This window comes from Podarcis bocagei, assembly GCF_964188305.1.
Source record: "Podarcis bocagei genome assembly, chromosome: 1".
NCBI lineage: Eukaryota > Metazoa > Chordata > Lepidosauria > Squamata > Lacertidae > Podarcis > Podarcis bocagei.
Genome location: NC_138125.1, coordinates 36,714,900 through 36,732,138, shown reverse-complemented (window position 1 = coordinate 36,732,138; position 17,239 = coordinate 36,714,900). Strand labels below are relative to the sequence as shown.

The window sequence follows — 17,239 nt, the reverse complement described above, 5'->3', positions numbered from 1 at the left end:
TTGGGAGTGGCTTATGATTTTCATGCCTCCCTCACAACCACGGGTCTGTCTCAGTTGATATCTGGACCCACCCACATAACAGAGAACACTCTGAATTTGGTGTTTTGTGTTAGAAACCTGGTGTAGTTCCTTTGTCAAGGGCAGATAACAGGATGGTGCATTAGCCCCAGAGACCTGCTTATTCTGAGTCAGACAGTAGGTCCATATAAGTCAGTACTGTCCAAATTGACTAGCAGAAGCTCTCCAGGGTTTCAGGTAGGCAACATTCCTAGCCCAGCCTAGAAACGCCAGGGGTTGAACTGAAGAACTTCCACATGCAATGCAAAGCAGATGCTAAGGTAATGCCAGGTGCTTTCCTGATAGCTTACCAGGATGTTTCTGGTGCCTTGGCTGGCAAATCCCTTGAAGACACCTCTGCAGTGGCGGAGCAAGCCGATTGGGTGGCGCACATGCCCTGTGCCCAGGGGCGGGACCAACCGCCTGCGGGGCAGGGCAAGCTAGGGCAGGATGCTCCGTGGGGCCTCCAAGGAGTCTGCCTGCCTCCTCCCACTCAGCCGCCCTACAGCTGATGGGGAGGCGGCAGGCAGACCATTTGGGCAGCACGGAGCCTGCAGGTGCCCAAGCCACCGCGTCACTCCCAGGAGAGATGTGTGGCTTGGGTGTGCTGCAGGCCCTGCAGTGAGTGCTGCCTGGCATTTTGTCACTGCCTGAGGGGTGACAGACTTCCTGGCTAAACTGACAGAGGTAGCCACATATCTCAGGACATCAGCAATCATGCTGAGACTTCCTCTTTTAGTGTGGTGTTGCTCAGGACATCATGGTTGCCATGAGAAGCATTGTACTATTACCACCATATTGTATTACAAACCAAAAACATGTAGGTTATGCATTGGGTTGACTGTTCAGTACCGACCTAGTATTTGAGCATGATTGTACAGTCTCCTCTGTCGTTGTCAGATTGTTATATGGTTATAGTTAGAATAGTCACTCCCTGTCTCTAAAAGCCAAACTAGATATGGCACTAAATTTATCACTTTGAAGCATACTGGGTTGTGGAGTGGGCAGGAGGGGCATTGAGTGGGACCACAGCCTGAAGTAGGGGAAGTTTAACCTTGGCTCTCCAGCTGCAATTGTAACCAAAAAAAAACCCCCACCTCATCTTGTCTTCTACACAGATAATCCAAGGCATCCTAAAACTAGCACCAGTTTCCTGAGGAGTTTGTGGTGCTGATCCTGTTTGTGGCTATGGGTGGGGGGACAGACATTTGAGTCCTTGAAATACACTGCAGATTGGCACCTCACCAGATCCAATACCAGCACCTTGAGTTTGGGAGCCATTAATTGGACGAGACACAATAGGCTGAAGCTTAGACGAGATGCATGGTGCATGGTGATCCCTAGATTCTAGAGAAAGAAGGAACTGCTGTTTTTAATGTGGTTCATCCTTGGTTAAGCAGGTATGAGGGATTCTGTTGAACTCACCACTATTGCTAGATTTCTAGTTTAGCAGCCCAATGCCCAGTGAACTTCATAGCTAAGATAAAATCTGAATGAGCTTTTCTATGTCCACACTCTGAACTTTACCTATTGCTCTTTACTGTTATTTATTGTATTTCAGTAATTTATCTCTTGTTTTATGCAGCATAGCAAAACTGATGAGAAATGGGCTTTTTACAAGGAGTAAGGAACTATGTATTGACTTTCAGTTATGGAGGTGGGATGTACTGTTTGTGAGTTAACTGATTATTCTATTTCTCTGTTTTTAACAGGAATCCCTGAATGTTATCGATCCAAGCTTAATGGAGCTGAATGGCACAAATGAAGATGCACTAGAATGGGATGAAATGGATATAAGTAATACGTTGATTAGCGTTAATGAGGAATTCAATGAGCTTGATCAAGAACTGAAGCAAGATGACACAAAACTGAACTCTCCCTATGAAGCATGTGGTAATAATGACTGTCCCAAACAGGAGGAAAATCCCACTGTACATGAAAATTGCCTCAGCAGCCCAAGCATTACAGCATCTCCAGGTCCACAAGTCTACCAAGTGTACAGCCTTCACAATGTAGAGCTATCAGGGGAAAATCATATATCTCTAATGAAAAAGACATCCAAATCCTCCACACTTACACACTTGGACACGTTAAAGAAGCATGTGAATAAGAACTCTTTGTTGTCACCAACCAAAAATTTGCCAGAACTAATGGGCAGGACCACTTTGACAAGCCCACAGAATTATATGTATCACAGTGGAAATGTAAGTAGGCATTCTGACAGTCAGAATAAAACAGTCAATGGAAGTGAGGCAGATGCTATCCAAAATCCTGATGTCCATTTGCAAAATGATACTGATAGAAAGCAGGGTAATTCTGTGACTAGCATTTCAGATTCCCAGTTAGGGAATATAGTTGATGTGATAAAACAAAATTTAAAGCAAGCGGATGGGGAGATCCATTTTAATTTCTTAAATACTTCCCAGTCAAAGTCCAGCGACAGAGCTAAAAGCCTGGGCAGCATCGCCCATCAGGGTATTGAGGCTTCAGAAGAGTTGCAACAAGCAAAACACAATGTCTTTACATTTTATGACTATTCTTACCTTCAGGGTTCCAAATTCAAGCTACCAATGATAATGAAACAATCAAACTCAGAAAAAGCACATAAGCAGGGTAGTTTGCTTCATGGCTTTTATTTTGATAAAGTCCCCTTGAAATCGGAACATCAACCTTTAGAGTTCAAGCCACTTGTATCTACAGATGAGATTGCTTTCTCAACCAACTTGGATGATGGAGACCCCAAACACTGTGAATTTGTGGAGGATTTGAAGAAACTGAGCGACCCAACAAATGCAAAGCTGTGCCCAACTTTATCTCATAGCTCTTCTTTAGACTCCCTTTCGGTGACAAATGAGTTGTTTGGCCCCACTGTTTTTAGAAGTGGAGATGGGCTTCATCGTAGCACATCCTTGGAGAGTTGGCTAACACCCTACAAAAGCAATGAAGATCTTTTTAGTTGCAATGGCTCTGGAGACCTAAGTGGAAGTAGTGATTCAGTTGGGGAACTTAGCAAAAGGACCTTAGACCTTCTGAATCGTCTAGAAAATATCCAGAGCCCTTTAGACCAAAAAATAAAGCGTAGCATCTCCGATATCACACTCCAAAGCACTTCTCAAAGAATGTCCTTGACTGGCCAGTTGTCATTGGATATTGCGTCCTCTATCAATGAAGATTCGCCGGCTTCTCTCACTGAGCTAAGCAGCAGTGATGACCTGTCTTTGTGCTCTGAAGATATTGTACTGCACAGAAATAAAGCACCAGATTCAAATGCATCATTCAGAAAACACCTCAGTCGGTCGGTAGCTGATGAGAGCGATGTCAACGTTAGCATGATTGTTAATGTTTCCTGTACCTCCGCTTGCACTGATGATGAAGATGATAGTGATTTGCTATCAAGTTCTACTCTCACCTTGACTGAGGAAGAGCTAGGCATTAAAGATGAAGATGATGATTCTAGTATTGCAACTGATGAGGATATTTATGAAGACTGCAATTTAATTTCAGGACTTGACTACATAAAGAATGAACTCTACACTTGGATCAGACCAAAATTTAATCTGACAAAGGAGAAGAGAAAGTGCAATCTGGATGATGAAATCCAGGGCTGTAAGAATTTAAGAAGTAATGAGACTTTGAAAGCAAAAGATTCATTGAGCATTGAAAAATTCTTGAATGATTCCATACGCAAGCTTTCAAAAAATAATGGCAACAGTAAGAACACATCAGAGAGCCATGATGAGTCAGGGACAAAAAGGCAAATGAAAAATGATGGCTTTCAAGTTTCCAAAGATCACTTTGTGGATGACATGGAGAATGGAAATGTTACTATTACTCAAGAAAGTCCAAAGGAAGAACATATTCAAATTTCAACTGCTGCCATGAATGTTAGCCCACTTAGTAAAGGAAGTGAAAATGAATGTTGTATCTGTGAAGCATTTACTGATAGTTCGGATGATTCACATATGGATGGTAAAGAGCCAGCTCAATTGTCAAAAATATCCAGCTCTCAGAAAGAATATAAAAAACATACTCAGTTTGAAGGCCATTCTATTATAAAACCTTTTACAGAATTTGACTCGGATATGAAAGGTTCAGATATGGCATTACCAAAATCGCTACCAAATGATCAACAAAGCAGAGCAGGAATTAGTGAACATGGTGGAGATTGCTGTGCATCTTTAAAATCAAATGAAGCAGAAGGAAAGGCATCAGCTGGCTGTAGTGATTCCTGTTGTAGCTGTGAAACTGCTGCTTTTGATAAAAGAAATGAGGAGGATTGTTCAGTGCACAACTTTGTGATGGAGATAATTGACATGGCCTCAACAGCCTTAAAGAACAAGTCTCAGCCTGAAAGTGAACAACCAGCTGTTCCACATTCATTAGCCCAGATCAGGGAAAAGGTTCTAGAACATTCTCACAGGCCCATTCAACTTAGAAAAGGTGATTTTTATTCGTACCTCTCACTTTCTTCTCATGACAGTGACTGTGGGGAGGTAACTAAATATGTTGAAGAAAAGACCAGCACTCCAGTCCCTCTAGACTTTGCGGAAAATATTGAATGCTTTTTTGAAGCCTGTCCTGAAGATGAACGAGTGGAACAGCAGGGATATCTTCCTGACAGTGAAGTGGAAGTAAAATACGAAGCCCTGGATTTAATAGATGAACCTAAAACATCTGCTGAATGTAGTGGCTTCTCTTTCTTAAGTGAGGAGATGGACATCAGCATGCCTGGCTCTCTTAGCCAGATGATATCAGATAATTTAAGTTATGCTAGTGAATCTTTGAGTCTGGACATCCCTAATGAATGTCCAGTCTCGAATTCCTTCCCAAATAACTCTAAAGAAAATCATCTCGGAGAGCCACTTGGGATCGCAAGGTCTGAAGAAGGTTTTGCTTCCTCTATAAAGGCCTCAGCTGAAGCCATTCAATTAACGCCTGATCACTTGAAAGAGAAGGATGTTTTGCACCAGGACACTAAAACTCTTACATGTGAAGAAAACCTCCTGCATCTTCACAAAGAAAGGCACATAAATACACAGAGGTAGAATGTATTCCTCCATGGACACACACGTTGTTTCATAAAGAGGTAGGTACTAAACACTACGAGCTTTGCTTATTGCTGACATGACTATAATGAAGCAGGAAATGTGTGGCCTTTCAGAGTTTTCGAGTAGATCATAGCATTGTGTCTCTTGAATTAAAAACCATTCCAGGCCACTTCTTTTATGTTTAAGATACAGATACAGACTCAGATAAACAAGCATCAGCTGAGAATGGCAAATATGCGTTCAAATCACTACCTTTATTTGTCAAGATTCACAAAAGCAGGAGCTGATCCCTAGCTGATCACTTCACATATTTCCTTCCCTGTGAAAAGCAGCTAGTTAAATACTATTTTCAGCTGATGTGAACAGCATTCATTTTGTACTTTGGCTCAATCTGTGCTCAAAAAAGAAAGAAAGAAAGAAAGAACTAGCCCTTGTGTGATTCAGACTTCTTGGTTGCATTTCCTCAGATATTTGTACTATGCAAAATTACCCAATGAATCCAAGAGAAATCAGTAGCAATCTTCTTTCTGCAATGCAGCAGTTATCAGTGGAAGCAGATTCAAAAGAGATGCAATACTGTCCCACTATGTTGGGGAAAAGGAAGATGGGAGAAACTGAGTGTTACACCTAGTATATTCTGGGCTTTCCTCAACAGCCCTTTGCTTCCTATCTGGGTAACTCTGCTCAGAGACAGCAAACTAGTCCACACCATGAGGGTGAATATAGCTGATCCTGCCTCTGTTGATGGGGAAGGAAAGTTAAGAGGAGAGGATCTCCACTTGCTCTCTTGGTTCTAGGTTACCCAACTCACTACAGCCTTCTGCAGGCATTCAGGAAAATGGCTTAACACATTTGCGGAGGGCAGGGGACGGCAATGAGTACACTAGGCCCCCACCCTCATTCCCATCCCCATCTGTGAGTTGGATTGTGGCTGTCTATATTGGAGTGTTTCCTGTAACTTGGAGGCTTTCTGTGTGATGTAGATCACTGTAAAAAGCAGGGTTCCACATCACACAGGAAGCCTACATAAGTGGAAGCACTCTGCAGCTCAGCAAGTACAGTGGTGCCCCGCAAGATGAATGCCTCGCAAGACGAAAAACTCGCTAGACGAAAGGGTTTTGCAGTTTTTGAGCTGCTTCGCAAGACGAATTTCCCTATGGGCTTGCTTCGCAAGACGAAAACATCTTGCAAGTTTGTTTCCTTTTTCTTAACACCGTTAATACAGTTGTGACTTGACTTCGAGGAGCAACTCATAGAACGCGGTGTGGTAGCCTTTTTTGAGGTTTTTAGTGATTTTTGAAGCTTTTCCAAAACTTTTCCGACACCGTGCTTCGCAAGACAAAAAATTCGCTAGACGAAAAAACTCGCGGAACGAATTAATTTCATCTTGCGAGGCACCACTGTACACTTGTTACTGTTCTCTGCTCTGTCACACACATTAGATTAGCCAGTTTCTTAAATGCCTGGAGAAAACATGTAAGACAGGAGAAAGGAACAGCACATGCAAATGCACTATCTAAAGCTATTCCTTTCCGGTGATTGCTATATGGGAATGCAAACTGCCCTACTGAAATAGAAAAATTACCCTTCTCTATTGAAGTACTGTATGGGCAGCTTGGAAGAGGATAGTGGTATCTTTCGCAGGTGCCCAAGTATGATGTGATCCTGCACCCCCATTGCCCTGAGCTGTAGAAACAACAGGAGGATGACACAGTTAAGGGAGAAGCACTCACAGCAATTTTATGAGAGTTCCAACAGAACTACAATGTTTACCATTTCTGTAACACGGGATATATACATAACACTCTACCACAGTGGAATCAAGTAACGCCCTGATCAAATGCAGAGAGGAATATTAATTTCATTGGCCTAACTCTGCAAAGGATTGTGTTGAAAGAGTCTGCGGCAGTTTAAGGACTAGTACCTCTGGGCTACAATCCTATACGTGCTTGTTTGGGAATAAGCCTCATTTAACTCAACAGGCTTATTTTTTGAGTAGACATATGTAATCTGATTCTATTGTTATTGTGGTTTAATATTTCTTGGACTACAAAAGCTTATGTCACAATAAACATAATGATTTTTGAAGTGCCACAGGTCTCTGTGATTCTTTTTTCCCTGCCAAAGACAAACACAGGTTTCTCTTTTTACCATTTGTTTCTGCAAAGATAGACAGTGTTTTGATGATAAATCTATGTTATATGCCCTAGTCCAGCTTCAGAGTTCCCTGTGTGGATTACTTGCTGGTTCAGGAACTCTGAGCATAAACTACATGTACATCTAAAGGAGGATATTTTATATGCATTAAATTTCTTTCATTGGGATACACATCCTGATGTGCACCCCCATTTGAATTTAGTATTTCATAAATGCCTTTTAAAGTGCAATTTGAGCTGGATTGGGGAACATGTCCATAGAAAATTGGTATTTCCAGTGCAACCTCTGCTCCTGTGAACTTATTTCATTTCTTCTGCTATCCAGCATTGACAAAGTACCATCCCATGGGCCCATTTTTCCACCTCATTATCTGTGATCAGAACACTACTATTTATTCACACTGTATTTTAACAACACTCTGTGTAGCGAAAACAGTTTTGCAGTTTTTACACAAGCACCATTTATTCTGGAGAAATTCCAACACGGCAACTGCTTGTGAACTCCTGAGATTAAGAGACAGTGCAGTCGCTGCTACGGCCAGCTCAACCTCTGAAAACACCCGCTTGTGTGAATTGTGCAAAGGCATGAGCAGCATAACGTTAACATTCAAGTGAACTACCGTTGCCCGTTCACTCAGAGTAAGACCCACTGAGTTCAATGGGGCATACTCCCAGGTTAGTCTGTATAGCAAGGTTAGCCAACATACTTCCCTCCAGATATTGTTGAACTAAGAACCTCATCAGCCCAAACCATCACTGCCAGTGTTCAGGAATACTTGGAGTCATAATCCAACAACACCTGCAGATCACTAAGACTGCCCTTGTTTGTGGGATTGCAGCCTCAAGATGGCTTTATGTGTGGAAGTCCAGGCGCATTTTGCTGGAGAACTCTGGGTCAGAGTACTGTTTATGTTACAGTGAAAGGAAACTCTCTGCCAAAGGCTCTGGTATCTGTATTTTCAATGGATTCTAGAAGTCCCTTCCCCCCACTGTAAGAGCTTAGTCGATACTTTAACTTCATCTCTCATGCTATGGGAAATGAATTAGAGGCAATCTATCCTAATTTGTTAACTTATTCAAATAACAGTTATTATACTTAACTATGCTAAAGATTATCTTTTTGGTGGCAGATTGTTTATTTTTTTGATGAGCCTAATTACTGATTTTCCAAAGGTAATTTACATTTATTACTAATACATCTCTTAAAATGTGACAGATAAATGTTGTTCCCATAAGTGTATTATGAAAAAAGTTACTATTTAAAAACACATTATTTAATTTGAAAGATAAATGGCAAACACCATTTTTTTTTTCTCCTGGAGCACCTGTGCTGCTAAGCTCATTAAAATGTGTGATTTTATGTGGAGCTGTGATACTTAAGAGAAAAAATTATCTATGGTATATGTGTACCCTAAAAATAAACTCAGTTCGCAAAGGTGACAGTATGCATATTTACCAACGTAGCTCAACTAATTTCACATGATTTTTGCTCCAGCTGCAAGCCAGAATAAAGCTGTTGTGAGCAAATCTATTTTGCCACTGAATGTATCTAAGTTGTAATCTCATTCTTTTAGCACCGTGCTATAAAATTGACCATTAAGCAAAAGTAATAGCAGCTTTGAAAAGTTCTATATCAGGAGTGATAATTCTGTCCTGTCATCTGGTGTGGTTTAATACTGCACTGCTGTTGTTGTTTTTAATTTCCTCGTGGAGGTGAAAGCTTCCAAAGAATAAATATACAAAGCAGATGAGATCTCACACTCTTCTGTTGTTGCGTTGAGTATGACCCATGACCCTCCCCACCTGTAGAATTTTTTAAGGAACATGCCTTATACCGAGTCAGAATATTTGTGCCCCTTTGTCTAGCATGGTTTCCTCTGACTCTGGCAGAAGTCTTTCCCATTGCCTGCTACTTCATCTTTTGAGCTGGAGATGCCACAGATTGAAGGTGGAACCTTCTACATGCAAGAATGTGCTCTTCCACTGAGCCATCTCCCCTTCCCTGTGGTAGAGACCCCTCTTTTTCTGCAACAGTGCTAGAACTGGCCACCATTTGTACATATGGAGCATTTGCATAAGCCAGATCCCACTCAAAGATCATCCTCTTGGGTGACTGATTCCAGTTCATATGTGGGGGGTTTTCCTGTATCCTCAGACAATCACATATCACAGCAAATTTGTTCCAGGATGCCTGATTCCAGGCAGAAATACTGGGTAGTACCCAACTGAATTGTACTCAGACCCACTGAAGTTAATTTATGCATGTTAGCCACAACTAGCCCACCAGTGGTTTTATTTTTATTCCCTGATATCGATGTAAGTTTAGATGTTTGAAATGCATAGAGTCCTAGAGTGAGGCTTTTTTAATTGAAAGCCCACTACTACAAGTTTTAAGAACAGGCATGCTACAAACTTCCCAATGATGCATTAGGTTGCAGTTCAGACCACATGCCTGTGCTTTGCTTTGCTTTTTTTTTTTACAATTTTGTGCACCATTTTCTATAAAAGAGAGGTCAGTTACAGCAAATAAGATCAAAGCTGAAGGTACCTGGATAGAAGCAGCTATTTCCACTTAATTTGGAAGGCATATAATGCAAGCCTGGAGTGCCACCTCGGAAATGCTTGAGAGAGGTACTTTGTACTAATCTCTTAGCTGTATTCTGACAGTTATTTCTTCATAATCCTCATCATAAGCTTTGACTCTTTGTTGCATAGGTTAACCCTAAACTCCAGGCCATGAAAGTTCTACTTAATGAAAAAGCACTCATTTCTCTCACGATATATTAATGCAGCATCTTATATTTACAAACTGTTTGTGTGAGTCCTCTCACTTTGTTGACTCGCTTGTTTTATTCTTCAGGGAACTATAAATGATAACTTAAATAGTTTGTGTAGTCTACTTACACCCCAAGCCTAAACAGATCACTTGGAAGTAAGTTCCCCTGATTCTAATGGGACTTACTTCCATGTAATGGGTTTAGGGCTGGAGATTATTTTGGTTGGTTGGCCTTTATTGAGTCATGCATTCCTATTGATTGGTACACTTGCAAAAGGCAGAGAAGGTAAGTTCACAGGCACCTGAAAGGACAGGATGGAGGGAAAAGGTCAGGCTTGATTATTTCCCCTGTGCCTTTTGAAACTAAATCTTGTTTTATAAAAATCAATGAGGTTTCTACATCAATAAAAAGACATCTCTCTGATAGTGACTTAAACCTCAGGCTGTGAAAAATTGTTGCTCGTATCCTGTCATTTCTTGTTTTTTTGCATATAAGTACATTGGTATGAGGTCATGGAGTAGCTATTTTTAGTTGGTCTGAAACAGGCTTGTGTTTTGTAAATGAAAATGTACTTCATGTAACCTGCTATTACCTTTTTCTTTTTCTTTTAGAAACTTGGCTGCATTTCAAGTGCAGGCTCATCCTCAAAACTCTGGGATGACCTCTAATTCCATTGTATCACTGCCTTTTGTTACACTTGACTCCCAAGATAAATTTTCCTTCCAACTGTGATCTGTCCATGTTGGTTTTGTGACCAGGATGCATATGCTGGTCTTGTTTCAATTTTCACTTTTGCTTTGTAACAAAACCATTTGCTTTCATATGGATTTCTTTCCCAAGCTACCTCTTAACAACTTACCCTTCCAAATTTGTATGTCTCTGTATTTTCTTTTCAGCCACAAACTTTTTGTTTTTTTAAAAATGATTTTGCAGTTCCACAGAATGTATTATTATTCTGGATCACCATTTCTGAATTGTAAATTTCAGTTATTATCCTATTTTATGTATTAAATTTGATATTTTATGTGTATAATGCATATTGTTTATTGAAAGTATTTTATGTTATAGAATTGGAATTTTATTTGATTGCAGCGAAAGGAAAAGTCCCTCGTGCTCTTGAATCAACACAGTGGAAGTTACACAAAAGAAATACAAATGCATCCTTTCATTTTAATTTTACAAGATTAATCTATGCAACACTTCAAGAAACAACTACACAGTGTTGTATATTAAGAACTGTTAACATTCTACTGAATTAAGTACAACATTTTGGTTTTCTACAATGCTTCTTGAGGTGGTAATCAGAAAAAAAACCCACATTTTTAAAAATTGTGCCTTGCTGTATTTCTTATAACATTTATTAAAAAGCTGCTTTCATAGTAAAATTATGTTGGTTTGAAGGAAGGAAATAGCAAGGTGTGAATAATTTCTGTATATATGTATAACCAAGTGTAAACATTGATGTATAATTACAGTATAAAATGCTTTAATGTTTGTGATGCCCAGTGGTGTGGAAAACATAAGCCTTAAAACCACTAGATTGCATGATATTTAGAACTGGCATAATAAATGTAGTTTACTGGGAAAAAATTGGAATTGGCTCTCATTTACCTGAATCCTGTTTAAAAGCAAGCAATGCATACAGTTTCTAATAAGTATCTATTTACTTATACAGTCCTGGTCAGTTCTGTTTAGGCAATATAAGAATGTATAATGAGGACATCTAAGTCTATGTGCAGACCAAACACTGAAGATCTTGGCCATTGCATTCAAAAAAAGTTGTTTTATTTACTATTGTTATTGCATTTCTATCTCGCCTTTCCTCCAAGGAGCTCAAGGTGGTATACATGGTTCCCATTCTCCTTCTCCTCATGGTTATCCCAACACCAACCCTGTGAGATAGGTTAGGCTGAGAGAATGTGACTGGCCCAAGGTCACCTGTCATGGCTGAGTGGGGATCCGAACCCTGGACTCCCAGGTCCTAGAATAGCTAGAACTACTACACCCCACTGGCCTTTAAGATGCAGATATGATGGAGACCAGAGATCTTGCTGCTAGAAAATGAAGAATATATAAATATGTACATCACATTAGGGTTAATGTTCAGTGCTGGAATGTTTATTAGTTGCAGGAACGTAGAAAATGTACTATATATACATCACCATGTTATATAGTATATATATATAGTTATATATATATAGTACATAACATCACCATGTGTTGATCCCTTGTTCCAAAATTTCCAAACCCACTTGGAGGCATTTTCAGCCCCATGGAGGAAGATACCTTCTACTAGTGCTGACTAAATAAGATCCTGAAAAAACATTTTGAGGGTGGGAGAACAGGGTAGGGGCTCCTGAATCCTTTAGGGAACTTCTTTTGTTCTAACCCCTGTGCTGATCAATTAACTAAAACGGGTAGATCCGTCCAGAAATGATGGCCTTAGAAGACCGGGCCTCTCTCTTCTCTCACCACTTACATCAGTCCCTTCTTTAAACCTTAGCAGCATTACCCCAATTATGGTTCAAGTCTGCTACTTGTTCATACTTCGCAACTAAGGCGGCAAAATGGTTTCCTACTGTTGCAACCCTCATGGGTTCAGCTAAAACAGAACAGCTCCTTTCGTGCCGAAGTGCCATTTCTGATGCAGGTTTGGCCACTGTTGATGGTAGAAATGTCAGAGGTTTCTTATGTCCATGAAAGCAACCAGCAGAAACCTGTCAGCTTGCAAGGGTTTATCATGTGGTAAAAGGGTGAAGTGAAAATATGTTTGTGCGTCCTCAGATCACCTTTCAGCTTTGCTGTTTAGTTGGCATGGTCCAAGTCTGGCCCCTGGCTTTTACAAAAGGTCCCAGAAAGGTGGATTGAGCCCTGCCTTGTATTGAGCCCTGAGGAAAATAATGTCATTAGGCTTCAAATACCAATACAAAGCTTGCCATTTTAGAAATGTGGTTGGGGAGGGGCTGCTTTGAGCCAGAAAGCATCTATATATGCTTCAAAAATAATATACACCAGATTGATTTTCTCTGCACATATGATAAATAACTGGCACCACTGGATATTAATCACAAAAATATCCTTGCATCCTAATTGTCCTAATAGTGCAATCAAATGTGTTCTAACTATTGTTTGTATTATGATGATGAGACTATTGCACTTAATCCAAAGTGGATTGTTTTTTAACATGGCAAACAGGACACAAGAGATGCATTTTCCAGCTGCTGACATCGTGGCAAGAATCAAAGAATGCCCCTTAGTCCCCTTAGGTTCTTACATTCATGCCAGTCCCAATTGATTAGTGCTGCGTTTGGCAATATCTCACTAGAAGTCTTTTAGAAGTGTTTCCCCCTTATGCACAGGGACTGTTTTCATGTGCTAATCTGATTACAAAAGAATATTTTTATCTGTGTTCTGTGCCAGTAAATATCAGGCTGCCCTGCTATTTACTTTTAACAGCTTTTTGCAACCACAGTTTACAACGGTACACTTTGCTTCAGGTAGTGCACACCGACTTGTTTGCAACTCTGGATGCAACAGTGAACACAAATCTGTTCCTCCAAAAGGGAATCCAACTTCCCCAGTTAGCCTTTGTTCTGCTTTCTTTTCCTCCATTGTGTACAAAGGCAATACCTGGCCCTTAAGTCCCCAGATGACATCTAATGTCTAGATGCAGAGCTATAACAATTTGCAGGCACCATTGTGCAGACGCAAAGTTAAGAAGGAGCAGATGAGGGGGTCTTAGGATATGTGACATATTGGACCAAACAGGCATAAGAAGAATCTGGATCAGGCCAATTACCCATCTAGTCCAGCATCCTGTTCTCACAGTGACTGACCAGATGCCTATGGAAAGCTTGCAAACTGGACATGAGTGCAACAGCCCTCTTTCCACTTGTGATTCCCAGCAACTGGAATTCAGAGGCATGATGCCTTTGACAGTGGAGATAAGAGGGTAGCATTGTGGTGAGTAGCCACTGATAGCCTGGTCCTCCATGAATTTGTCTCCTAAAGCCATCCAAGTTGCAGGCCATCACAGCCTCCTGTGGGAGCGAGGCCCATAGTTATTTTCATTTGTTTGTCATCAATCCTCTAACACTCAACTTCACCGGATTTCCATGAATGCTAGTGTTACGAGAGAGGGAGTACAATGTTATCCACTTTCTCCATGCCATACAATTTTATAAACTTCTACCATGTCAGCTTTGCTCAGCTTTTCTCTAAACTAAAAAGTCTCAAACGCCACAACCTTTCCTCATAAGGAAGTTACTCCATTCCCCTAACCATTTTGATTGTCCTTTTCTGAATCTTTTCCAACTCTACTATATCCTCTTCAACACAATAGGGAGATCTGTCATCAAATTTCCCTCATTCAAAGTAGTTTGGAGAAGTGCTTTCTTAATTGGTATAGCACCATTGAGGAAGGAACCATTTAGCTTTTTCTCCCCAATCCTGGTTCTATTTCACCTGACTCAATCACAAACACGCTGAGGCTGCTGTTGTTCCCATTTGTGGGGGGAAATTGCAGGCCCTACACTCACTCCACATGAACATTATTTGCTGCTGCTGTCATTATAGAATAATGATATGAATGAAGCTCATCATTCATTAACTTACTCAAGAGTGAACTGTCCTACTTGTTCCACTTTTCCAATGTGAAGGATAAAGGTAAAGTAAAGGTACCCCTGCCCGTACAGGACAGTCGTGTCCGACTCTAGGGTTGTGCGCTCATCTCACTTAAGAGGCCGGGAGCCAGCGCTGTCCAGAGACACTTCCGGGTCACGTGGCCAGCGTGACGAAGCTGCTCTGGCGAGCCGGCACCAGCGCAGCACACGGAAACGCCGTTTACCTTCCTGCTATAAAGCGGTACCTATTTATCTACTTGCACTTAAGGGTGCTTTCGAACTCCTAGGTGGGCAGGAGCTGGGACCGAAGACGGGAGCTCACCCCGCCGCAGGGATTCGAACCACCGACCATACGATCAGCAAGTCCTAGGCACTGCAGTTTTACCCACAGCGCCACCTGCGTCCCTTAATGTGAAGGATACTGTTTTCTATTATTGAGTTTCATGTAAAACCATCTGTGATGCATGCACACATCGAGCAACAGGAGGGATAAAGTCTGGAGGTGGGATATTAGGTTCATACCAGTCATCATTCTAAACCACAAAACTACAGAGCCCAGGGCTTGCCAATCAGAAGGTCGGCGGTTCGAATCTCCGTGACAGGGTGAGCTCCCTTTGTTCGGTCCAGCTCCTGCCCACCTAGCAGTTCGAAAGCATGTCAAAGTGCAAGTAGATAAATAGGTACTGCTCTGGTGGGAAGGTAAACGGCGTTTCTGTGCACTGCTCTGGTTTCTCCAGAAGTGGCTTAGTCATGCTGGCCACATGACCCGGACGCCGTCTGCGGACAAATGCCGGTTCCATCGGCCTATAGAGCGATATGAGCGCTGCAACCCCAGAGTCGTCCAAGACTGGACTTAACTGTCAGGGGTCCTTTACTTTTTTACCAGACACCATTCTTTCTCCTACTTTGAATGTCAGCTACACAAATGTACTTCAAAATGTATCATGGGCATTTTGATTTTGGCATAAGCTCCTGGAGAGTAAAGAAGATGACAGATTTTCTCACAAGGGCCAGGTATTTGAGTAAGGTGTAAAATTGAGCATGCAAGATGAACTCTCACTGGAGTCATTCTTAAAATATTTTTATGCCTGTATTTAGAATCATAGAGTTGGAATAGACCACAAGGGCCAACGAGTCCAACCCCCTGCCAAGCAGGAAACACCATCAGAGCACTCCTGACATATGGTTGTCAAGCCTCTGCTTAAAGACCTCCAAAGAAGGAGACTTCACCACACTCCATGGCAGCAAATTCCACTGTCGAGCAGCTCTTACTGTCAGGAAGTTCTTCCTAATGTTTAGGTGGAATCTTCTTTCTTGTAGTTTGGATCCATTGCTCCGTGTCCGCTTCTCTGGAGCAGCAGAAAACAACCTTTCTCCCTCCTCTATATGACATCCTTTTATATATTTGAACATGGCTATCATATCACTCCTTAACCTCCTCTTCTCCAGGCTAAACATGCCCAGCTCCCTTAGCCGTTCCTCATAAGGCATCGTTTCCAGGCCTTTGACCATTTTGGTTGCCCTCCTCTGGACACGTTCCAGTTTGTCAGTGTCCTTCTTGAACTGTGGTGCCCAGAACTGGACACAGTACTCCAGGTGAGGTCTGACCAGAGCAGAATACAGTGGCACTATTACTTCCCTTGATCTAGATGCTATACTCCTATTGATGCAGCCCAGAATTGCATTGGCTTTTTTAGCTGCCGCGTCACACTGTTGGCTCATGTCAAGTTTGTGGTCAACCAAGACTCCTAGATCCTTTTCACATGTACTGCTCTCAAGCCAGGTGTCCCCCATCTTGTATTTGTGCCTCTCATTTTTTTTGCCCAAGCCAAGTGCAATACTTTACATTTCTCCCTGTTAAAGTTCATCTTGTTTGTTTTGGCCCAGTTCTCTAATCTGTCAAGGTCGTTTTGAAGTGTGATCCTGTCCTCTGGGGTGTTAGCCACCCCTCCCAGTTTGGTGTCATCTGCAAATTTGATCAGGATGCCCTTGAGTCCATCATCCAAGTCGTTGATAAAGATGTTGAATAAGACCGGGCAAAAGACAGAACCCTGTGGCACCCCACTAGTCACTCTTCTCCAGGATGAAGAGGAACCATTGATGAGAACCCTTTGGGTTCGGTCAGTCAGCCAGTTACAAATCCACTGAGTGGTAGCATAGTCAAGACCGCATTTTACCAGCTTCTTTACAAGAATATCATGGGGCACCTTGTCGAATGCCTTGCTGAAATCAAGGTAGGCTACATCCACTGCATTCCCTTCATCTACCAGGCTTGTAATTCTGTCAAAAAACGAGATCAGGTTAGTCTGACATGACTTATTTTTCAGAAATCCATGCTGACTATTGGTGATCACAGCATTCCTTTCTAGGTGCTCACAGACTGTTTGCTTAATGATCTGCTCCAGAATCTTCCCTGGTATTGATGTCAGACTGACTGGGCGATAATTATTTGGGTCCTCTCTTTTCCCCTTTTTGAAAATAGGGACAACATTTGCCCTCTTCCAGTCTGCCTGTTCTCCAGGAATTCTCAAAGATGACTGCCAGTGGTTCTGAGATCACATCTGCCAGTTCTTTTAATA

General features: G+C 41.6%; 1 protein-coding gene and 1 long non-coding RNA gene across 4 annotated transcripts in view; one reads left to right on the top strand and one right to left on the bottom strand.

The window, feature by feature from the left end:
- Positions 1–11,622, top strand: part of AKAP6 (A-kinase anchoring protein 6) — a 246,800-nt gene extending 235,178 nt beyond the window's left edge. For all 3 annotated transcript variants that reach the window (XM_081207494.1, XM_081207493.1, XM_081207492.1), the window contains exons 13-14: positions 1,770–5,143; positions 10,650–11,622. In XM_081207494.1, the coding sequence (XP_081063620.1) occupies positions 1,770–5,102 (3,333 nt within the window). In that variant the 3' untranslated portion in view covers positions 5,103–5,143; positions 10,650–11,622. The remainder of the gene's footprint in view (positions 1–1,769; positions 5,144–10,649) is intronic.
- LOC308596437 overlaps positions 1–17,239 on the bottom strand; it is a 65,833-nt gene that overhangs the window by 15,163 nt on the left and 33,431 nt on the right. The window lies entirely within an intron of this gene.